The 25,271-nt window shown below is 43.0% G+C and overlaps 1 protein-coding gene across 6 annotated transcripts in view; it reads left to right on the plus strand.

Moving 5' to 3' along the window:
• The window catches only part of SHANK2 (SH3 and multiple ankyrin repeat domains 2), a 4,166,579-nt gene that overhangs the window by 1,121,282 nt on the left and 3,020,026 nt on the right, over positions 1-25,271 (plus strand). For all 6 annotated transcript variants that reach the window (XM_069623409.1, XM_069623408.1, XM_069623411.1 and 3 more), the window contains one exon: positions 10,745-10,973. In XM_069623409.1, the coding sequence (XP_069479510.1) occupies positions 10,758-10,973 (216 nt within the window). In that variant the 5' untranslated portion in view covers positions 10,745-10,757. The remainder of the gene's footprint in view (positions 1-10,744; positions 10,974-25,271) is intronic.

Consider the following 25,271-nt stretch of genomic DNA (forward strand, 5'->3'; position numbering starts at 1 on the left):
TATGGGGGTGGGATGGGCTAAGCCCATAACCGCCCCACTCCCTCTCAGAAACACATCCATCATCCCTCCACCACAACCTTGCCTAAGTGAACAAAACCCCATCAAGCCTCTCCCTTAATAAACTGAGGACAAGACGTCTCAGCACCCAACATCACACTATTCAGTCTCCCTGCTATTCCCCCAAGCTGCCCACTTCCACATGAAACAGAACCAAAATGTTCAGCCTTGGGGAGCCGTTACACTGGAGAGCAGACCCTGAGCCTGCCCACTTCTGCTTCCTGTGTCCTCAAGATCCTGTGACCTTTGTTGAAGCACGCAGTCAGGATGTGCGATCATCAGCACGGTCCTCGTCTGACCTAGTTAGCTAGGAGGGCCTAGGGGCAGTATTCATTAGTAAGTTGGCCTCGTGCACAGATATAACCGTCTTCCGTTTGCCGTTAAGTTCGCAAATCACTGCACAGGAAATGCTCCATCTGTAACTAATGTCCTTCTCTCTCAGCCAAGATGTAAAGTCAGGAAGGGCCCTCCTCTTCATCAGTGTCAGTGTCAATGGTGCAAGGTCCTTTAGCAGGAGTAGTTTTGATCCGCTGAAGGCGGGTTTCTGATTTGACATGACGTCTTCTTTCACACAGCAATGATGGACTGGTGAGCACATCAGGAAGCCATTTGGTATGCAACCTGGTGGTGGAATACATCCTGTGGGTTCTACCCAGTTCAACACCCCTATCTACTGAAGCAGGGATTTAAACAAGTCCTCAACATACGCTCTCAGGTCAGTGTCCTGGATCTCCAGAGGGATGCCACAGAGGCGAATATTATTCCTCCAAGACCTGTTATCCAAATCTTCCTTCTGCAAAAGCATTGTAGCCTGCTGGGCGTCCAATTCCTCTGCCCAGGAAGTTAGTTGAGATACTTCATACGAATCTTTTGAATGTAGTGTTTTCCAGATTATCAATATGGGTCTCCATTGAGCCCACCCGTTTGTCCACACTTTCTACTTTTCATGCAAGTTCTCCCACCATCCCCTGTATTTCCTTCTTAAGACCAGAGAAAATTTGCAGGAGGTCCGACTTTGTGGCAAGCGTCCACCAGCTGCTCCTCCTTCTTGGACTTGTCTTGTTTCTGCATCAGTGTCTCTGTCTTTGCATTTGCCCCGTAGGCATCTTTGCCGACATCTTAACTGTCTCCCGAACACAATAATCAGCCGAGAGTCCAGTCGTGGCTCAAGCGTGGGCTGCAGGCCAGCTCCAATAACATAACATGTCGACCCGACCACAGTCACCAGAGCCCTGACACCCAACTGCAATTCAGTAGGGCTCCAACCATACCTCCAGTACGTCAGGGTCGTCAGGCACAGCAAAGTCCACAGATAAATACAGAGATGGCTACATATAGATGGCTACAGGCCTCTGCTCCCTCAACCCCCGCACAGTCATCAGGTGACCCGGATGCCTGGGTGCCACCTCAGTCCTGGCTAAAGATAATAGGGAAAACAGGTATACCGTGTCTATATCCAGCAGAAGGTGGTCATGGGCCCTCTGACTGGGGTGGGGGGGAGTTGTGCTACACCACATCCCTCATGAGGTACCTGTGAGGAGGGATCCTCCAGCTCACATGCGAATCAAGGTGCAATATTAGGTGCCATCTGGGATCTACCCAGGAATCTCACTTATCTCAGCTGTTGCCTCCCAGAGCTCCCGTGGCACACCAGAGCTGCCCCCGCTAAGTCCAACAGGCACGGAATGGTCACAGGCCCTGTGTCACCCACAATCCCAAGGGGCACACCAGAACACGTTGACACCTTGTTCCCTTCACTGCCACCCGCCTTAGACCCCAGACACCAAACATGAGAGGGCGCGGAGAGGAGCCCCTGCCACGCCTCACATCAGGCTCCCGTGAGGAAGGAGCATGTAGCACCTATTCGGAGCAGAGCGTGACATCGAGCACCATGTTGGGCTGGTCTGGGAGCTTCAATCGGATTCCTCGGACCAAGTGATCCGGCCATAGTGGCCTGTGGTATTAAAAGAGGCTCCCACCATCTCACAGGATTCCCAGGGTGCTCTGAAGCCATCTCACACCAGATCTAGCATGTGTGGAGTGACCACAGGCACCACAGAGCTCACATGTAGTATGACTGGCACCGGGCTCGTCCTGGCTACGGCTCAATGACACTGTTTTAAATGCTTATTGTTCATGTTCATTTAAGTTATGTCTTATAAATACAGGGAATTTAAATGTTTAGTGTTTGCAAATCTGACCAGTCACACGGTCTGTGAGTTCATTGCAATGAAATGAAAGCTACAGATTTCTTCTCTCCTACGTGCATTAATTGAAAGACCGATGCCCAATTTCTTCATGTATTGAAGTGATCTGATATTGTTACTCATGTACAGAAAAACGTACGTTGACTGAAGTTAGTGTCTGAGTTTGTATACAGGGGAATTTTTTTAAGTGTGAAGTTTTCTTTTTTGGGGGAAGAATTTGTATAAGTAGTTAGATATGTATAGGCTAAAGTACTCCCTAAGGAAATTTATAAGGATTTTGCGAATCACTGAGGAGTTTTTGACCAAATAAGGGACCCCTGGTAGAAAACTGAGTTCCTTCATAAGGTTATGGAACTCTGAGGTGACTTGCAACATCTTTTTTATTTGCAATAGGGTTTATTTTATTTATTTAATACATGGCCACACACCGTCATCCCCTTTAATACCTGGCCTCTTGCTGAATCTAAAGTAAAAGATCATACAATCAATTTAGAGCCTACTTGGATTAAAAAGAAAAACACAAATGTATAAGCAGCTTGTAATATGTTGCAGAAAAATAGTTGAAGCAGTTTAATTAATGCATCTAAAAACATGTTGTGGCATATAACAAATGATGACATGATATGATATGATAGTTTATTTATATAACGCCTATACACAATGTGTTTCAAGGCGCTTCAAGGCAAGGGAGGGAACAAGGGAAAATACAACCACATTCTTGCAGGCCAAGAACAGTAAGGATCTGAAATTAACTATCGTACTCGGCCTGACGATATTTCAGATAGTGCAAGAGCTAAGACATAGATAAGGAAGGGAGGGGGAGAGTGGGAAGGAAATGGAAACAGACAGGCGACTACCATACTAGGCCTGACGACATTTCTGGTAGAGCTGGAGAAAAACAAAAGGTGAGGGAGAGGGGTGCAGAAAGGATGGCAGGAACAAAACAAGCGACTATCATACTAGGCCTGACGACATTTCAGATAGTGCTGGAATGGTTGTGGGGAGGAAAAAAACAGTAATGGGAGGGTGGAGGAAACAGACGAGGTTGCTATCATATTAGGTCCAGGGACAATTCTGATAGTGTAAGTGCATAGAAGAAAGTAAAGGGAGGAGATAGGAAAAGGGAGAAGGGAAAGGAGGAGAGAAAATAGAGTAAGCAGTCAAAAAGAGTGTAGAAGCAAGAGTGGAGAGCGAATACAATTGCAGAAGTCAGTAGTAACACATAATGTTGCAAGCCAGGATACAAGATGAAGATGGGAACAGCATGATTCAGGGCCACCATGAGTACAAGATGCAAAGGAAGTCCAGCATGAGAGTTGAGAAAGAGTGACGCACCGTGAATGAATGAAGTCCATAAAAGTCAAATCCAGCATTGGCCACAAGACAGTGATGGTGAAGGAAGGCACCAGGTGGGTGGGGCTTGCTAAGTGGTGAAAAAGAGCAGCAGGCACAAGGCAACAGGTGGGCGGGGCTTAGGCCAGGTGACCTAGATCCACTTGCACCTGCTCCCCACATGCAGACAGATTCTTGATCTCCCGTGTTAAAGTCCAACAATGCATAAAATAATCCCCCAGAAACAGTACCTTAGCAATTAAGGGCTGTAAAGTGTCACAGAAAGATATTTTAGGAGATACGAATCTGAAAAGCTAGTTACGGCTTTAATTAAGGGTTGCAAAGCTAGATGGAATTCTGTTCTGTGATTGCACAAGCATTGTGATGTCACAAACCACCTATAATAACTGATCACATTTCAGGACAGTGGTGATGTCACAACTAACCTGTAGCAGGATTATTATATACAGTCTTATATATGGGTATTGTTGGCTGCCGGGGATTATAGTTACATAAGAGACGGAGATCATATCAGGCTAGAACAAGCATGTTGGTCGAGACTGCAATTTAAACCACAAAGAAGATAGGCCAGGCACATCCCTACCACCCTTTTTAAAAGTTTTAATCATGGTGTCTTCTTGATGCCTGATAAGCCACAGCTGTGCATGGCAGGAAGACGTATGGTTTGTGTACACATACATACTGATTTCACATGAAATCTGTGCGTTTGTAAGCTGCTCTGCATAGGTCGGTGACTGTCTGCGGCAGTGAGGTGTCTGTGACCTGTAACTTGAAAAAGAGCCGCAGCTATATGGAAACCTCTAGTCATATCCATAACGAGTGTTGATCCTAAAACAGCACAAAGGCACTTGGGGTGACTGCATGAGTTGAAACACATAACTAGGGGCGTTGCTAGGGGGGGGGGCTAAGTGGGCTATAGCCCCTGATCTTTTGGTTGTAGCCCCGGATAGAATCTCAGGAGCTACAGCCAAAAGACTAGCTAGCCCCCAGTCCCAACAGTTCCGAAATCAGCTTAGCCCCGGGTCTTTTCCAGACCTAGCAACTCCCCTGCACATAACTAATTGTGTGGCACCCGCAGTCCAGTATTGCTGCCCCAGAGTGAGGGAAGGTGTACATTACAAACACACGTAAGACTGCTCCAAGTTCGATTTCGCCCATTATCCCATGATGAAACCCAAAGACTCTAGTGCGCATGCTTTCCCACTTTGCCCCTGTTGAATGTTCATGTTCCTGAGCTCATGCCATCACTGCTGTGTCGCAGACTGCAGCTCTGATGCCATTGTCTTGAGTGGCTCCTCTTTTCAGAATTTCACTCATTCCAACGTTCGTGGTTTGAACCGTTTCTATTCTGTTTGGGAAGGTTCCTAGGGGAGGCACAGTAGGTCAAGGGAGAAACACAGCCTGGAGAAGTAATCGGAATGTGCACGATTACATTGATTCAAGCTGATTGAATTTGGCTTGCATTTGTTTGGCTATGTAAAGTGACATCCATAGACTTCCATATCTGCTCATTTATAGACTGACAATGTTGTATTGTAATTATTGCTAAGTGTATATATGCTAGATGCAGCTAATCATATGGTCCATATTAAACGTTACACCGTGTTTCTATGCTTGCCCAGAAAGGATGAAATGGGGGCATATTGTGCCACTCCATTTTGCTTCTCCATTCAGTGCTTCACCATGGTGCCCCTCTCCTGCTCATCATTTGGTAAGCTCATTTGTAGGCCAAGGCAGTCGCTGCAACACTTCTTTCTGGACACAACAACTGGGAGTGGGCGTCCAACAAAGCCAAGCCAAGCATCAAACCCGGATGCATATGCCGGCTATTCACACAATTTCGAATGGTCAGTTCCACTGAACAACCCCCCATACTTTGAAAGTGATGCTGAGGCGCTACGGAGTGTGCACTACCTTCACAACCTCGCAGTATGCCAACGAGGCCTGAATGATAAACTGAAGGGCAGCATGACAGTGGGACTACAGACCATGTGTGAGCCCACAAAGGCAATGCACAGTGTGGAATGTATTTTCAATGTACAGCAAAATGTGCATATTGCCACCTGCAAGGTGTCCGGTAAAGAAGTGTCCTGCAGCAAGCCTCAAATAAAAGTACCACTTCTCATTGGTCCTACATGCAGCAGCACACTTCCCATGATTGGTGGGAACATAACAAAAGAGTCTTCCAGCTGTCCAATCCAAGCCTAAAGCCGCCAACACCACCTTCTGAAATCATCACCCCAGAAAATGTTGGACTTCCTGTGTTCCCAGCGAAGAGCAGCTGCACAACTGTGGTGGCATGTATACCGAGCCTGCCAGGGATTCATGTTCCAAAGTGCCAGGCCATTGTCACTGAGGCATTTCGGCATGGTAGAAAAATCTCAATGAAGACGAGAGAGTGCACCTGCTTAGTTCTCACCTGACAGTAATGTCAGGTGAGAACTAAGCAGGGGTCGATCCCTTGCCAAAGTGCTTGCTGGGAGCTGCAGAACACCACTGGTAAATTGCATGGTGTTGCTACTTATCCCACAAAGCTATTCCAGAGTTGTATGCACTGGGTGTTGAGTAAGTGAATAGAGCAGGCACTAAGCCAGTGTGAGGTCAATGTACTCGATTTCACCATTGGCATGTCAACACGTATTCAGGTAGCTTAATTTCATTAGCAAGTGGTGGCCGACAGAGGTCCCATACCAGCAGCAGGTTGTTGCAGGAAGGGCAAGATGCGTGCCAGCAGGCTCCACTGTGCATGGATGGTTTCAGCGGCAGAGCCCATAAGGGAGGTGACATCTGGTACCATTTTGAAAAGCTGGTTGAACAGTGGTTGGGTCACCACAATTTAAGCTGAGCTTTCTAGTGGTCAAAACTGGAGCCAACTTTGCATTTTTAAGACCTTGTGGTGACACAATTTGTGTATCGCTGTGTGAAGGAGATGATTATTGTAGCGATTTGCAGAAGCACCTAATGGCCAAAAATCTTTCACACTCTCCCGGAGTGCATGCTGTTTGATGAGCTAGTGGTATTTTTTTATAAACTATGCCGATGACATGCAATTAGTCATCAAGCTGAGTGGTGATTACCATCAAGAATCACTAACATTAAAGTACCTCTATGATGACATTGAGAGATGGATGCCCTCGAATTGGCTCTGCCTGAATGGCAATAAGACCGAGCTCCTTATATTTGGATCACCCGTTAGGCCGTGCCAAACTAAATCCTGTCTATGCTTATTTCACGTTGCAAGGCAACAAGATCATAACACAATCTAAAGTGAAAACACTGGGTGTGGTCTTGGAGGCCTCTCTGATTTCAGATTTTCAGGTACAAAATGTTCCCACAACATGCAACTACCACCTCAGGCTTCTTCAAACCATACAGCCTTTCATTAATAAAAAATGTTCTATGACTCACGCCCATGCTATGATTCTATCAGGATTAGACTACTGCAACATTTTATTGTGTGGAGCATCAAAGTCTAATCTCCAAATATGACAAATCATTCAGAATGATGCAGTCTGTATAGCAATGACCATTCCAAGAAGAGCTCATATTACTAATACCAGGAGAGAATTGCACTGGCTAACAGTGCAGCAACGTATTAAGTTCAAAAGTTCAAATTCATCACTCCCTTAATGAAAAGCCCCTGAGTACCCCAAAACTATGATCATGCCCTACAAGCCAGCCAGAGATCTGCGATCCTCTGCCCTCACCATATTGCAGGGAATCAGAATAGCCAGAGGCCTAGGTAGATCTTTCCCCGGCCTTGGCTCCATCTTTCTAGCAGTCCCTTCTGCTGTCCAGATTTGAGCCAATTCAGAAAATCATTGAAGACGTACCTCTTCAGTTCAATTGTTTGGGCACCATGCCCTTATACCTTTTCATCTAGGGCACTCTAGTTTGCTCGTGTCTCTTTGCTATGTTTTTCTACTCCGTGTTTATCTCAGCGCCCCGATACCTGTGGGTTTTCGGCGCTATAGAAATAAATAAATAAATAAATAAGGGCAGAAGGCCCACCAACTTTATCTCAAATGTATTAAAATTCTATTCCCCTTGGAGAGTTGGAACAGCACCAAGTTATCAAAATATCTTTTCAGATTCTCCTTCTTGGGAGAGGTACACACTTATTTAATGAGGCACAGGCTAAAATGGTGAGTCGTATTGCAGAACGCATCCGCTGTCAAGCATGAACTGAGTATCTACACACGAAATGTCAACAAGGCCCCCACCCAAAAAGTGGACTAAGATTAAATACCAATAAAACACCTACAACTATAGGATCTTTTCTTGGCTATGTATTTTAACCTTTTTGTGGCGCTATGCAGCATGTTTTGAGACATTCTATATCTGTGGCACTATACAGCAAGATACCATCTACAGTACAACTAAATTAACAAATAAACAACTAATAAACATTTTCAGTGGGTCTTTTCTTTGTTTTGTGTTTCAGAGTTTTTTTGTTTTTGACATGACATACAAGCACACCTAATACAAGAATCACACTAATATGTTTATGGATGTTTCAGAGCCTTTTGGCATTTAATAGTTACTACATTTAATATTTTCAGCATTTGATTCTTAATTTAGGCAAAGAAATATAGACAATACATTTCCTACTAATTTCCATCATGCAAGGGGAATGCGCTATGGTGCAAGCAGAAGTGGTGGTCAAGGGCACACATATCTGCATCCTCCTGAACTTTTCTGTGGCTGATAATCTGCTGGCACACCAGACAAAAGATATGGGCATAGCAGCGCCTTAGCACAGCTGTTCTGCGAGGCCAGCACAGGAGTCTTCTGGACCTCGGGGCACTTGACTGTCAGTGATGCACCTGATGAAAGAAGCATCCAGGACTTGCATGTGACCCTCCCCTGCACTACTGTGATTCTGGGACACAGAAGGTGGCGCGAACAGAGGTCAGACTGCGGTACATGCTGGTCAAAGATATATGTGCCAGTGCTGCATGTACCTAGGCATGAAGGCCATGCCCAAGGTGTAGGTGATATGGTCCCAACACTTTCTGTGCCCCACCTTCATCCCGAACTCAGGGCATATCTCAATGAACACTGTTTCCTTTGACATCACACCCGTTGGGGATGTTAACTATACCCACAACCATGGTGCTTGGGTTTGCATGGAGTGTGGTGGAGCAAAGTAGCTTGAACATGCCAGGGTTCTTCAATGCCTTTCTTTTTTCCTCACCCCAGACGTCTCCAAATGATCATGTCTCCCCACCCTCTGTGGCTCCCCCCGTTTAGTTCCTTCTACTGCTCCTCATTATCCCACTCCAGCTGTATCTCCTCCATTCCTAGGGGGACCCTATACATGCGCTGCACTCATGGCGCCTTTATCTCCACTTCACTCAACTGCTACTCTGTTTCCACCTCCCTTTGTGGTTCCTGCATCCCTCACTCGCTCTTTGGCTACTCTATCACTATCTCCATCTCAGACTCAGCCTGCACTTCCTCCTCAGCCTCCACCCTCACTGCTGCTAGCATCTCTTCCCTAGACTGCATCACAATGACCCACTGCACCTCTGCTGTCAACAATGTCCTGATGCAACTCCTCCAACATTGGGCTCAATGTCTGCTGAACAGTGTGCCTTTCCACTCCCAAGGGAGAGGTACCCATAAAAGTAGCCATTATGTTTGTGTCACTGATGGAATGCTGTGTCCTTATCATCACTTCAAGTTAAAGTATCACAAATAAGAAAAAACAGATTTAAATTAAAACACATTAACATAAAATGCGTGGTGAACTAAAGAGCTAAAGAAAAAGATTCACAAAAATGAATGGTGCTAAGTACAAGGGACAGCAACAATCACCAACTAAATAAATATGCACTCTCATATGGCGAAATACTGCATACAAATCACATGACAATGTGGAGTAGTCTTGAATGGGAACACATATCTCAGGTGTGGATCGGCCGTTCAAGGAAGTTTAGGCAGGTTTTGGATGCTCGAAGAAGCTTGGTCATTAGTCTAGACTCTAGATGCAGAGGAAAGCTAAACTGGTTCACAGGAATCAATGAGTAGACCAGGTGTTCGCTTAGAAGTCAGTGGTGCAAATGAGCCTTTTTAGGGGGTTCAGTCTATGACACGTTTTGTCAGTTGTGAGCAAACATTGTTGGGCATCCTCTGGTATTAGACCATGTTAGTGTTTACTAGAGAACAGCTAGTGCTCATTTAATGTGTTGGCTGTGGAGCACTGGAACAGTAAATGCATTCTATGAACAAGGTACAGATAGAGCAGTGCATCCAGACCACCACTGCACCATGAGTCCAACTCAACTACTTCCCACAAGGTAGTCTTTTTGCAGGTTGATGGGGTGCAGGAAGAGCTGTATTCAGTCGAAGCAGTGCTTACACCCATAGGAAGATGTGGGGATGGCGGCTGTGTGGGTTGGTAAGGTGATGGTTGTTGCAGTGATGAGGCGCTCTACACACTTGAAATGCTCCAGGAAAGAATCGTCAGCTTTTTCCATTGTTCATCCTTACCAGCCTGAGATCAATGTGTGTATTCAGTTAAACATCACATTTTACTTTCCACAGAATTCAAACAAAGCCACATAAGTGCAACCTGTGGCAGACATGCACTACTTCTTTGCTTTGGTCAGCCAAACACACTCAGCATGCACTGCAGTAATATAAAGGGCTGTGAACCTGTACCTTTATATCGCCGTCCAGTGGAATGCATCCTATAGTAACGCTTATCTTTACTCTTTGGTTTTTGTCACCATCAAAGGAATATCATTACCGTTTCTCTGATGGCGTCCCCTTCATAAAGCTGCTCTTTGTTTTAAATGGGCACCTATAACGAGGACATTGCTCAGAGCAGCATTGGCCCTCAGCATTGGATGGATGAGAGTGGGAAGACCTGTAGGGTTTTACAGGGAGAGTTGAAAAGGGACCAAAGGGGCCACTGTGGTAGACCATCAGAGAGGTAACCCCAGACAGAGGTGATGGGAGGGAGGTCTTTCAACAGCGTCAAGCGGTGAGGGCAGTAGGTAGATCATTTGAGCCTGCGTTTGTATGTTTGGGGGCGTGGGAGATCTGCAGCATTTGTGGATTCAATATTTCTGATTAAAACATTCTCTCTTGTTTCTTTTTTCTGTTGTCCATTTTCACAGAACTCCAGGGTCAATGAAGCTGAACATGCCCCGCAGTCCAACCTCGAGTGAAGATGAAATGGCGCAAAGTTTTTCCGATTATTCTGTGGAATCAGAGTCCGACAGCTCCAAGGAGGAAACCATTTATGACACTATTAGGGCCACTGCGGAGAAACCCACCAGTAGAATGGAAGATATTCAAACCAACACCATGGTCATACGAATTATCATCCCGGATCTTCAGCAAACAGTAAGCAAAGCTACAAAGGGAATGGGAATAATGTCTGAACATCGCTCAAAAATTGAAGATACATTTAAGGGGTATATCAGTGAAGACACACCTTTAACGCAATTCTCTTCTATATTCACTTGGATTCAGATTGTTATATTTATGTTAGATACCACATTTGTCTCTGTGAGCTTATTACATTGGGAAAATTGCAACATAAAGTACATTTGAAATTTGAAGCAAAAATTGTGTGTTGCCTAGAAGTAGACCCTATGCACATTGCAGTGCGCAACAGTAAGGTGTTGATGCTTAAATGTAATTTGATCTTACTTATCTAGCAGGATATTTTTGTTGTGGGTTCTCACTCACAGGAGAGCCGGTTTTATGCACCCTGCTGAGGATTTAATCCTAAATAAAAGAGTTAGGTCATAGGAGTTCCCAGCAGCACATAGGTTGATGTGCTGTATCCCCAAGAGAGATTTTGCAGGAATTGCTCGTTTTATGGAAGAACCGGTCAAGTCTGGAAGAAGTAACCCACCACGAAAACTGATTTCTAAGACCTGATGGCAGGCGATACTTGTTTGGAATTACTTTTCCACCGCTCCTGGGACCACCGTAATACACAATGTCCCCAAAAGCACAATCTAAAAAAGGAATCCCAGCATAGCCATAGAAATACCATCTCAATAGCATTTAGCTCAGAAAAAGCACATTTATGAACTGCTCTATGGCGTTAAAGCAGGCAACCATATTAGAGAAACACAGAGCCCCATCTCTTCCTAGCATTTTTCTGGACCCTGGCAATTAACTATCCCAACATGTTAAGTCAGTCCTGGCGGTAAGTCTGTAGGAAAGCATCTAATGACAAAAGAACTTGCTACAATTACTTCCTAATCAGCTTGTGACTTTAAAATGTTCCCAAGTGATCTTTCCATTTCTACACCCTGAACATTCTCAATGTTAAACTATGACTTTGTATTCACCTCGGTACTAGGGTCCTCCGTGCTCACCGTGTTACATTCTCGAACTAAGTACCTTGACAGACAAGAACCTTGCATTCTCACAATATAAATTCAATTTTTACATTAATCATGATGTTTCTTAAGACAGATAATGTCTTTGTTAGTATTCACAATGAATGCATTTAGTCCTAAAATATGAGAGATTTCATATCTTTGTAAACCTGATAACATTCTCGTCCAATGTATATGTTTTCTTTTATTTCTCTTTTTAAATAAGGTTTGTTCACTAGTAGCTCACAATGACAATTCATTAATAACATGCTGTCATTGTCTGGGCCACTGCCTAGAGCTAAATTGCTTATAATTTAGTATGCACATGAGAGACTCTAATAGATTTCATATATTCGTTCCACAGCAGTTGCTGTTGTTTCAAATATTACTTATTAATTAGCAATACATTATAGAAAATGTGTTATTTTACTTACTGAAAAAGGGACAACAGATGATAATTGCAACCAATGATCAATACTTTAGAATCTGAGTTAGCACACTGTGCAATAATAGGCTGCCTTACTGTACAAGTCATCATAAAGACTTATAAAGTAGAATGTAGCGCTCAAATGCTTAAGGTGTCCCATTTTCACAGTCAATTAAGAGTCTCTCTTTATGACAGTACAGTAGCCCCAAGAATACTTTGTCTTCTCATGTGAATGCAATACAACACTTCAGAGTCAAGTATGGAATGCAGATTGCAAAAGAAAATACAATTAAACATTGTCTGACAGATTCCTGATAACATATGAGACTATGGTGCATATGTTTGCATATTGGATAGAAGGAGAAGTGAACATTGTTTCTTACAACTTGAAATATTTAAGGGAAACTTAAAGAATGCTCAATAGGTAGCAGAGACCAATTGTGCTAAGGTAGTCCGTTGGGCGAATCTAAGAGGTTTCACAGAGGAACTTCATGTTGTCAGTGGTCGTAGTATATACGAAAACAAGTAGTGGACTATGTTCCCTTTTGGTCTGCCCCAGCTACCCATAAATCCCATTGACGTGTCGTTCCTCTGCGCAATCCAAACCTCCAAAAATGTGTGCCTGCTGTATAAGGGAATGTTCAGTGCACTGAAGTGCAAGTTCTGGAATAGTTTATTTGTAAAATAAAAGTATAGGAATGGTAAAACGTAATTTATAAAAAGTAGAGGAGCACCGCTCCCGCCCACTTCGACCACTGCATGTTGGCAAATCTCTCTAGTTCCCAAGTTGGTGAGTCTGCCAGAAGGAGTGTAGTGAGATAGGTGTGAGGACTATGCTGTGGGTGAAATTGTTAGATGTTTAGGTCAACTCCACAACAACCAGACAGAGAAAAAACAACCCAATAGGGAAAAAGACTAGGTGCGCCCTTTTTCGAGAGGAACACAGGTTTTATTTTTGGATACAAATAGGAAAGGGCACAGGGTATTATAAGTCAACTGCCGCAGAGCTCTCTCTCTCGTCATCAAATTGAAATTCATCTTTAAAACATGAAAATCATTGATGATGCATTCGGTGTAAAGCATTTATCCCCCACCCTCATTAGCAGCCGTCTATTTATACGCTAATAGTCACATATAGGCCCTTCTCCAATTGGTTACATCATCTTCTCCATCTTCTCAACACGTAGGTAGCGGTCTCCTCACCTCAAGCCACTGCAAGATAATTGGTTAATGTGCGCAATATTTATTATGTGAACTATATGTGCAAGAATAAGAGTCTTAAATCCTTCATGAATTGGACTGATTAGTGGGAGGGACCCAAGGCCTACCTCTTGGGAGGGGGAACTGATACTGGGGGGAGCAGAGAACAACAAGGTTTGTGATTTGTACTAGGGAGAGCAAAGGGTGATGCCATTGCTTGTAAGATTGCAGCCGAGAGGTATGAAGAGTTGCTTTGTTTGCAAGTTCCAGCCTGACCTCGAAGGTATCTGTCGAGTTCATGTTGATGACCAGATGCACATCACGTGGTTAGGAGTAAAGGCAGAATGGTGTCTTTTTAAGCTTAACCAATTATCTTGCAGCAGCTTCAGGTGAGGAGACCATTATCCAGATGTTGAGAAGATGGAGGAGAAGATGATGTAACCAATTGGAGAAGGTTAAAGTGTTTTTTCAAGTTTCGCATATTGTTCTTTAAATAAATCCTTCAAGAACAATTCGGTATTCGGACGAATGCTAAATATGCTATTTGATACATCTCTAGTATTGATTCATGTGATTTTGCACATGTCGTTCTTTGCCATTTATGTTCAGGCCCATGTAACCTGTATGTCTGGAAAAATGATTTGGATTTGTTCATTGTTGCACCAGGTATATTAAAAGACATTGGGCCTCATTACGACCCAGGCGGTAAGTTACCGCTTGGGCCGTGACTTTACCACCATGGCGTAAACTATGTTTACGCCATGGTGGTTGGCGGACTTACCGCCCCATTCCGAGGTTGGCGGGGTGGTAAGTCCCCAATCCCCATTTACCCTTCCCCATTCCCATTTTTGCCCCATAGGGCATAATGGGAGTGGGGAAGGCGTTAATTACGCCACCGTAAATTACGGTGGCGTAATTAACTCCATGGTCCCTTAGCGCCATGGATTTTAACACCTGCTAAAAGCAGGTGTTAAATCCGCCATGGCGCTAAGGGACCTCGTACTCAGGCGGTAAGGGTCGGCGCTGTTTACGCCGCCGTAAAACCCTTACCGCCTGAGTCGTAATGAGGCCCATTAACATTAAGAATACATGTTAGCACAAACGTTGATTGCTCCATTTAGTATGTTCCAGTTGTATGTTACCCTGAGTAATAAGAGGCACACAATATATATCATTGGGGCTTTATTTTGATTTCTAGTTTATTCAACCATAAATCTAAGATTGAAGTTGTTATTGTTAAGTACAGACAGAAAACATTCTCAAAAATGCTCTACTTGATCATCCCAAATTTTGAACAAATGCATCAAATCCAAAGTCTGATTTTCTCACTGTGCTTTCCATTCACTGGTGGTAATTAATTATCCTTCTCCCACCAGCCTTTCATGAGATTTGAAATCATCAGGTCAGAGTTTGACCTTTGGATGTACTACTTTTGTATTTATGATATACACCCTCAAAGATGATTGCTTTATTGTTTGGGCTGAAGACCATCATTTTCTGTCAGCATACAGGAGCACTCCAAATTTTGAGATTTGGCTTGAAATAACTATTTATATACCTGCAGACCCTGTTTATGTTCACAGCTCATGTACAGAGAAACCATATCCATAGTCTGTATTACGTAGATTTATGTCCAAGGAAGATCCTCTGTTATTTAAAGAGAATCAGCTGCTGCGTCTTGAATCAACACCAATAACAAAGAAAATAATATACATCCGTGAATGTATTAATATTCCAAAGCAGTGATCCATTCAATGGTACTTAGTCCGACGGGTGGCTTGTACAATCATTGGTATAATCAGATGTTTCATTATAAGAAAACATCTCTCCTCAGAGTCAATGGATCGTTGCACCTCCCACTGTACCAGTAACTAATTGTTGTCTATTAGTTGCCTCTAGACCCATATAGATGGCATTATGTTTCCATTTCTCACATGGACATATATATCTGATGTATGATTACATCTTAATCATATTTTCAAAATTCACATTGTTGAAAACCTTTTTAATTTACAATCAAGTGGTAATATAATTTTGAATCACCTCCATTGGCAATATTAATATCTTTTTTGGTTTAAACCAGATGATACACTTTGATAATTTTATTTTTTCACACATCCCTACCAACATTATTGTCTATTACATGTATTAATGTGACGTATCATGGTGTTTAGCTCGTAAAGTGGCATGTGTCTTGGTGTTTAATTTCTGTATAAATGTATTGGTTAAAATAATGCATTTGTAAAGAAGGACACTGTTAAAGATGCATTACTTGTTTGGTAAAATCTAGAATCGATCAAGTACTACCTAGAACATATATAAGTTCATTTTCTATAGCTATCCTCTGCTAACACTTATCTGACCAAGTCCCTGTGGTGGACAGAATGTGGGGTTGCTTCTCCTTACAAATGAGGCAATTTCCCTGCTGCTCCTAGCACCTGTCAATTTTATGTATGTATGTATGTATGTATGTATATACATGAATATGAATATATATTTTGACTGAAACAACTTTAGTCAAAGTTTAGCTAAGGAGCCCACATTAAGTGAAACAAATCCCTGAAATTCAGCGCATTTGGGAAGTCATGGCCGGCTTAACTTGATGAGCTCCAATCTCTAGAAACAAATGTGGTTACAGCAGGACATATGACCTCACTCCTCCTGCCTTCTGCCTAGCATACACAGCTGTCCACACCCATCTCGGGCTTCACTTAAGCGACACCAGCGAGGTACGCTGATTCAGTCTCAAGGAGGAGATGTGGTGAAAGCAGGTCATGTGATCTCACTCTTAAGCCTTCTATCCACAATAAATTGCTGACCACACCGGTTCCATGTGTTAAAATCACAGCAAAAATGGCCGTGGACACAAAATATTGCGGCAAAAGGCTGTGGTTTTGCAGCCACAATCCATGTAAAGGATGTAGGGGACACCCCCACAACCCCCAGACGCATCATACCATTTAGGGAGAGTGGGGGGACACTCCTGCAACCCCTGCTTCCCTTAAATGGTATAATGGGGTACACCTTTACCGGGTCAAAACACAGCATTTCTGCCACATTTCTTTGTACAGGCGACATTTTTGCAGCAATTTTATCACTTCATACCCACCACACCCAACTCAGCGACACTTAAGAGACCACAGTGGCTTAAGCTGGTCTTGCCACCAGCAGCAGACTGTGGGAGAGCAGGGCAGGTGACTTCACTCTCCTTACATTCAACCCACCTTCCATGGCTGACCATGCTTACCATAGGCATCAATTAAGCAGTCTCCCATATGTGTACTCATTCCTGGGCATCCTTAGAAAAGCATTTATGAAGACCAAGGTTCTTTAATCCTGATGAACACCCACTCAGCCATCCTAGATGCTGCAGGCATTTCAGATATGATTGCCGCTTTTGAACTCAATGCTACCTTCATTACCAAAACGTGGCTCACAGAAACCTCCCTCCATGTCTTTGATGTCCTTGTCACACCCAGATACAGTATCCAACATGATGACTGGTCATGGTCAACTGTTCCTGTACTGTACTGACCAATCACCATTCATTTCAATGGAAAATCTAACTTGCCCATTCCCTTTATCACACAAGGACTGAATTTTCCAACTCATCTACAAACTACCTCATAGGTTTGGTACATTTCAAGAGGAGTTCACGGACCTACTTGCTACAGCTTTATTCTCTCAGTTGACCAACAGAGACTTCAACCTCCCCAGGAGCCAAGCAAAGAAGAACTTCAGAGATGCATTGCTGTCGCTGGCAGAATTGCTGGACATTACTCAAAGCATACTTGCCTGTACACACATTGAGAGTAATACCTGAAACCTCATCTCATCCAATTCCCCCTCCGGCATAGACCTCATTGCACTTGGATGGACAGACCATGTACACATTTAATTTGCCTTATCACATTGTCTGATAACTCAAGATGGGTGGCATATATTTCCCATGGTGGTGTGTGATTTCTTCAAAATTCTTCCAGCAGAAGCTCGATAAACATTTCTCCGCCTTCTTCATAGTCCTCCCTTGTCACAGTCTCTCTCCTTCATCGCAGTACTTTTCCTCCATGAAAGTCATTCTCCATCAACACAATCCTTCATCGTAGTCCTTCTAGTACATCAGCCTTGCTCCATCATTACAGTCCTTTTCCTTCATAATTGCATTAGCACAGTTCATGCCCTCTATTAGTCCACTACAATCCTTCTACTTCTACAACATCAATCCTACTTCAGAGCCATTCTCCTTCATCCCTGCTTCATTCTATCCTTCTCCTTTGGACCCGGTCATTTTTCATCACAGCCCTTCTCCTTCCTCACAGTGTTTTTCTTTTGTCCCAGTTGTTTGTCCCAGCCCTTTCCTTTTTTCAAAATTCTTCATCACTGCCTTTCTAGTATAACATCGTAATTTCTTCTTCATCACAGTCCTTTGTCACAGTGCTCCTTCACCACATTCGTTCTCCTTCACAATACTCGTTTTTCTTCTTCTTCACAGTCCTTCTCCTTCATCACTGTTATTTTGGTTCACCATAGTGTGAGGGGTCAGACATTAAAGCCGGACACAAATTAGTAATATTTTCATTCAAAGACATTTATTAAATAATAATGGGTTGGAAAATGCCTCTCGGACCCTATGCTAAAGAGAATCTTCCCTACCTAAATCCAAAAACTAAGGATCTGTCTGTGTCAGGATGTCAATAACTGAAAATCTGTCCTTGTGACCAAAATGTCCAATCCTGACCCTCCCACTACAAACAAAACAATAAAGCAAATGTGCAAGAAAATGTCTTCAACTTCATATTGGCAAAGTGTTCACAAATGAAAATGAGAATAACTCCAACAAAATGTTCTCCAAGGTGGAAGTCTTTGGATCCAGAGGATGGACCCCCTTCCCTTGGATTCTTAAGTAGAATGACAATTGTCTCTTTTACTAACAGTTTCATTGTGGCTCTCCTTGAATAACAAGGTTCCTGTTTAGGCAACAGGTTGTGTAACAGTCTTTTTTCTAAACCAAATGTCTCCCTGGTTCAGAAAACAGTGGGCCTCATTAGGAGTGTTGCAGTAAGGCAACAACAGTGCCAGTACTGTTACCGGTGCCATTGTTGCCATGCCGCAACATTCTGAGTCTGCTCGCAGGTGCAGCTCTGGACGTCTGGTCAGACCAGGCATGCAGAGCGGCACCCACGAGCAGACGAGGATGGTTGCAACGGTACCGTTATGAACGGTACCGCTGCTACCATCCTCCCCATTCCCATTGAGCTCTATGGGGGCTCAAAAGGGAATGGGGATGTTCTGGATCCGTGTCCCGCAAAAGGGAATTACCGGGCCCTCCCACGGTCAGAATGGCCCGGTAAGTCCCCTTTTGCGGGACCCTGGCCCGGGTATGGGGGTAGCCATGCTCTTATTAAGGACATGGCTACCTCCAAACTCGAAATGAGGCCCAATGTCTTTCTTTCACACCACTGTCTCGTTGGCTGTCTTTCTTTCACACCAATGTCTCCTTGGTTTAGAAAACAATGTCTTTCTTTCACATAAGGTTCTCTTTGGTTTAGAAAACACTGTCTTTCTTTAATATTTATGGAAGCTTTGCAAATTGCCTGGTATGCACCCCTCTCATGACTCCTTATGCAATTCAAATTGCCTTGTGTACTCTGCTACAAGACTCTTTATGCATTGCCAACTACCTGCTGTACTCTCCTGCCAGTACAAATGGCTAGATGTATTTCTAACAGTGATGGTTGTGTTTTTATTTATGTTTAGATGATGAGGATTGGGACAAAACATGTTTGTTCCAATCCGTATCACCTAAACCACAAATCCAGTTTTAAATGCATTTGCTGTTTTTTTGTTGCATTGGTGATGATGTTAGATAACCTGGCAACATGTGTTATGTAGGAAAATTCAGAATGCAAATGAAAAACCACAATGACAAATAAATATACAAACTGGATCCTACAAAAAGCCTTTGAAAGAAACAGATGAGAGGAAATGTTGTAAGGTCAGCAGACCACCTACAACAAAAATGTAAATGTTCACAGTAAATGGCAAGGTAAAAAAAAGAAATCTCTTGAGTTATGTGGGAGTATACAGCAATCTCTATTAAATGGAGAACAGTTAATCTAAAATGAAAAACACAGCACTTAATAAAAAAGTGAAAATCAAATTGAAGCCTACATTATTTATGCTTTCCTATAGGACTGTGAATCAGCCTTTGAAAATGATACTTGCAGGAACTTGAAGTATAGAATTGTATCCACCAGAGCTTAAATGCAAACATTTCATAATGTCCCTGATTATATAACAACACAAATCATGGAACTGAGGAAATTAAAGTGACTTTAAATCCTACATTTTTTAACGTTTGTTTTGAAAGCAAAATTATATTTTATCTGACTGCAGCCACAGTACTGGGGATATGTTTTCCCGAGGAAATGAAACCCAGGCCTATGAGGCTGGGCTATAACATTATGGCATTGCCTGAAACACATGTACTTTTTCTTCTAAAAAGCAGGCATTGCAGCGAAAATAAATGCTACTCATTAACAACCTCAATTTGTCACTGGGTCTAACCAACAATTCCCCAAAAACACAAATAATATAGTATTACACCCTCAAGTAATTAGCAACTTTCATCAAACAGGTCTCCATTAAGCATGCAATTCATGTTTACTTAGACATGAAGTCTGGCATTTGTGATAGCAAGTTGCTGTAAACACTCAAGGGGCACATAACTGTGTTAACAAATGGCTCTGAGCAACTGAACTTCGAGGAACATTTGCCATAACAAACCCCTTTTAGGGGTCATAAATGGTAGACAGCTTTGGAACCTCAAAGAGACAAACACCATAGGTCTGATGCCAGGCACGGTTTATAACCGGAAATAACCTCAACATTTTGTGAACCCGTCACATAGGAAGTAAAATAAATGCAGTTTTTAATTTAACATATACATCACATTTTCTTGAATATCTTTTGAAAGAAATGTCATGGCAACATTTCTTAAAGCATGTTCAGGGTGAAAAACTTTACTAGCTGAAACAATATTCTTTTTAGATCTGTTAATTATGCATCCTGTTATTGACTTTCAACCACTCAAGGAACAAGGGAGAGGATTTAACTGCCACCAATTTTTATCACTTTAAAATGGTCATTGAAAAATGACAAATGTAAATTTTTTACACAATAATGCAATGGAAACACTATTGAAGTGTATTTGGAAAAACATACAAAATAAATATACATTATTTTTTAAATAATGTAAGTGCAGGAATGTCAAGTAGCATGTATTTAAATTGAGTTTAATAGAATGTTCTTTAAAACAATAAAATGTCTATTGAGTAAAGGGAAAGTGTTTATTTTCAATAAATGAAAAATAGTGCGATTTTTCTATAAAATTAAAGCTTTGTCCTTAACCCTCATTCACTTTTCAATGCATGGTGAATGTGCGCTCACAGTAAACCAAATGTACAAATGGTGATGTGGGTGCTTTAAAAAGTCTACATTCAAGTAAAATGCAGCTTTGACAATTCACTCATAATCAGTACATGATCATTCATCATTGTGATTTGTATATTTTAAATTGGTTTGATTATTTCTATTTTATTAATAAATAGACTTTCTGTGCAACCCTGTGCATTTCTTGTCCCAAAGGTGGAGGGGGGCTGTATGGAATAAATACTGTTACCCTAACAAATCCCAGGTTCATAGAAATACATTTATTTAATAAATAAAATTTATACACGCCTGATTTGGGGTGAGTGTAAATTACCCCGAACTGTATGTCACCCGTTTTACAGTTACAACTAAACATAAAGATCACAAATCTTGTAGTTACGTGTTTTTGTACCATGGAGGTTCTCAAAGGAAATATAGACAACTCTACTTTTGCGGTTAAATGGCCATGTAGCTTTGCATGAAGCCCCTAGTAATGGAAATGAGGGATAGAGAACTCGACTGAAAAAACTTGGCTTTACCTATATCTGTCACGTGATGTGTCATGTTGTGTGCCTATTAAATAGGAATGTTTCAGCATGTATTTCTATGTATTTGAGATTACTATTAGAAGATGTACAATTAGTACACCCTCATGTGGTTAGGACTGCAGCAAGGAAAAGGAGGCAGTGGTAAAGCCCTAGCTGATTACCTCCAAATAATCTTCATCACTATACATACTATGCGTACTACTCTTGTGCATCACAGGCTTCCCCGGATCGGGGTTGAAAGCCCACGATCCAAATTTTCAAAGGAGAAAAGACCAAAGATTATCTTTCCGAAATAATCTTTGGTCTTTTCTCCCCTGAACATTTACAACTTGGCCCCCACCACACCCCTGCACCCGTACTTACCTTGTGTCCCTGCAATGCCTGTTCCTTTTCACTTCTGTGATCAGGAACCAGCACTAATTGGTCCCTTTCTTTTTTTCTTCTTCTTTTTTTTGTGAGATGGCTGCGGGGGACACCCCCGCAACCCCCACTTACAATATAGTGAGCAAGTGTGTGGGGGACACCCCTGCAGCCCTCTTATTTTTTAATTTTATTTTGGTGCTTTTGTTCAGGATCGGCTGCAGGGGACACCCCTGCAACCCCTGCTCACAGTATAGTGAGCAAAGGTGGAGGGGACACCCCCACCCCCGCAGCTCCCTGCACTGAATGCGTGATCTGGTCGAACTTTTCGGCCATTTGGAATTTTCAAACAGATGAAGTTCGGCCATATCACGCATTCGGTCATCCGCACCCTTCCCATTTCACTGCAAGCTGCAGCTTCAGATTATGATTGACGTGGAATTAGAGCCTAGCCGGGAGTGGTACTATGCATACCTCCCATAGTATGTAACCATCTACACAATTAATCAAAAGTTATATTGGGAGTTCTGCTCAGCAGAAATGATCTTTTGGCAATTGAAAATGAAACTGATCTTTCGAAAACAGTGTGTATTTTGACTTTTACTGTGCGAGCAGAAGAAACCAATTTATAATAACTAACCCATGTTAATGAGTGTGCTTACTGAACTACACAAAACACACCTTTTCCTTCATCCTTTATAGCAATGTAAACATATAATGACTAGTATACTTTTGTTGTTACTCTAAAGGTAATGAGATGACTCTATCTGATCAGGAGACACCATGCTTATTTGGAATTTTATTAAACCATCATTTATTTTAGTTATGCCTAAACTGCTCAACTAAATTCAACAACTCTGAGAATCTATTGCTATGTTACCTTAATGCCTATGTTAAATGTTAATGTTAATGTTAAAAGTATTTGTACTGCGCACCGTCACCAACGGAATTGGACCCCAGGCGCTCTGGCGGATTTGCAAATAAAAAAAGGAGGGGTGGGGGTTTAGCAGGGTGAAGAGGTAATAGGAACGTGAGAATGGTGGTGTCCTGTTGGCAGCTTCAGTTCAGTTTTCACCGTGCGCTGAGCTCGGGTGGGATTATAGGATCAGTGTGGGTCCTCATGTGCTGATGCTGTGAGTTATGTGTTGTTTGTTGTTGCGGTGTGGTGAAATACATGCTGTTTGTTGTGTTGAGAAGTGGTTGTGTGGGGTTTTTTGTGAGAGATGTATGTGGAAAGTTGAGTTTTTGGAATACTGGGTTTTTTGCCTCTTAGTCTTTGTATTTCTTTGTTCCACGTCTCTGAATGTCCTATGGAGTTGGTATTTTAGTTTGTCCATATCATTTTTAGGTGTGATGGGGTGGCAAGATTCATCTGAGCTATTTCAGAGGTTTGTATACCAGGTTAAGGCATGCATTGTCACCCGCTCTTGCATTGGTGCTATATATTTTACATTCATTGGGCCTCATTACTACCCTGGAGGTAGCCATGCTGCTATTTGCGGCATGGCTACCCCCTTTCCGGGTACTGGGCCCGGGTTCCTGGAATGGGGAAATACCAGGCCATTCCGACCTTGGAGGGCCCAGTATTTCCCTATTCCAGGAACCCAGACCCTGTACATCCCCATTCCCATTCGAGACCCATAGAATTGTTTGCATCCTGGTCTGCTTGCGGGACCCGCTAAGGATGCCTGGTTTTACCAGGCGTCCTTAGCGGTTCCCACGAGCAAACCTCGTAATGAGGTGGTAGGGGTTTAACAGGGCCGGCAGCTCTACTGGTCCCGTTAAAACCCTACCGCCAGGGTCGTAATGAGGCCCATTGGCTCCCTTCCTATCCATTTCCCTGTCGGTGATCCATAGCTGCCTGTTTGCTCTGTTGATTAAAGGTGTGTTGACATGTCATCCTGACCCTTCCCTCCTGATCGCTCCATATTCATTCCTTAGTTTGATCTTAACTTATCTATGTTTCATTTTTGTATAGTGATATGCCGTAAATTGTTGTTCCCCCTCCCTCTGTTTATGGAAGCTAGCTTAGGGAGATAGGGAGGATCGGCTCTCTCTCAGAGTATTGTTTCCGCTGCGTATGTGCCCCCGTAGGCATTGCTTCCAGTTACGTGGAGAAGAGCAAAGTTTTGAAATGGACACTTGCAACGTGTCTGTGGTCGGCACATTATCGATACAAAGCAAGGCCAGAACAGGCAGTTATGGAGTTATCATGGCGTGTGAGTCCCATAAAGACAGGGAAAAGGGGACAGGGACACGTCTTCGAACTCACATCGAACGTGGGCTTGCAGGGTGTGTGCTTGATCTACATGGAAGCACAATGAGATAAAAGGCGACGGAACTGCTACTTTGGGACTTTCATGTTTTCAGAAAAGGAGCAAGACTACGAAGGACCATACGCAGAGGTCTATCTTTGGGTTTACTAAAGCCTCAAGGAGCAAGACCCAGAGAAGCCATCCATATTGAAGAAATATGCGCTCAAAAGAAGGAATTCCTGATCTGTTGTAATTTTGTAATAACCTGAATAAAGGACCTTTCCTTTAACTCACACCAGCCTCCTGTCTCCTCATTGTAACAAGTGGTGGCAGTGGTGGGATTGAGGAATGCCAGGATGGAGGTCCTGATAAAGCCGATAAGCAAGCGCTGCAACACGCTATACAACTGCAGGGAGCCGCTCAAGAAAATAATCAGGACACAATAAGGCAGTTGGGAGAGGCCGTCACTTCAACCAGAGTACAACCAGTTGTGTCTCCCACAATACTGCAGAAGTATCAGCCTGGTGAAGACCCATGTTTTTCTTTACTAATTTTGACCATATAGCGAGAAATGCTCAGCGGCCCTAGGAACAATAGGGAAATTACATGGCACTGCTTCTTATACTGGTACTATGCAGGGAGCCTACCAAGCATCCAACCCCACTTGAGACACCCAATATGGGGAGCTAAAGAAGACGATACTGGAACGACTGACTATGGATGAAAAGTCATACTGGATCAAACTTAAAGGAACCAATTTGAGGGTAGGAGAGACCCCTCTGCAATTATTTTACTGGATTCAAGACACAACAGAAAAGTGGTTACAAACCAAGACGGCCACTGTTGCTCAAATCAGAGATAAGATCCTCTTAGAACAATTTGTGGATTCCCTTCCACTGCCAATCCTGAAGTGGATGCGGAAACACCATCAACCCTCACTGCAGGAAGCCCTTGACATAGCCATAGCATACCAAAATGTGAGATTCCTTTGGATTACCCCGGTAAACCTGAATAGACAGTTACCTGATTGTTAAAGCAGCTCCATTCCCGGGGAACCTAAACCAGTAAAACCAGACTCCAGACCC

This window comes from Ambystoma mexicanum, chromosome 11 (assembly GCF_040938575.1).
Source record: "Ambystoma mexicanum isolate Mex_15411 chromosome 11, UKY_AmexF1_1, whole genome shotgun sequence".
NCBI lineage: Eukaryota > Metazoa > Chordata > Amphibia > Caudata > Ambystomatidae > Ambystoma > Ambystoma mexicanum.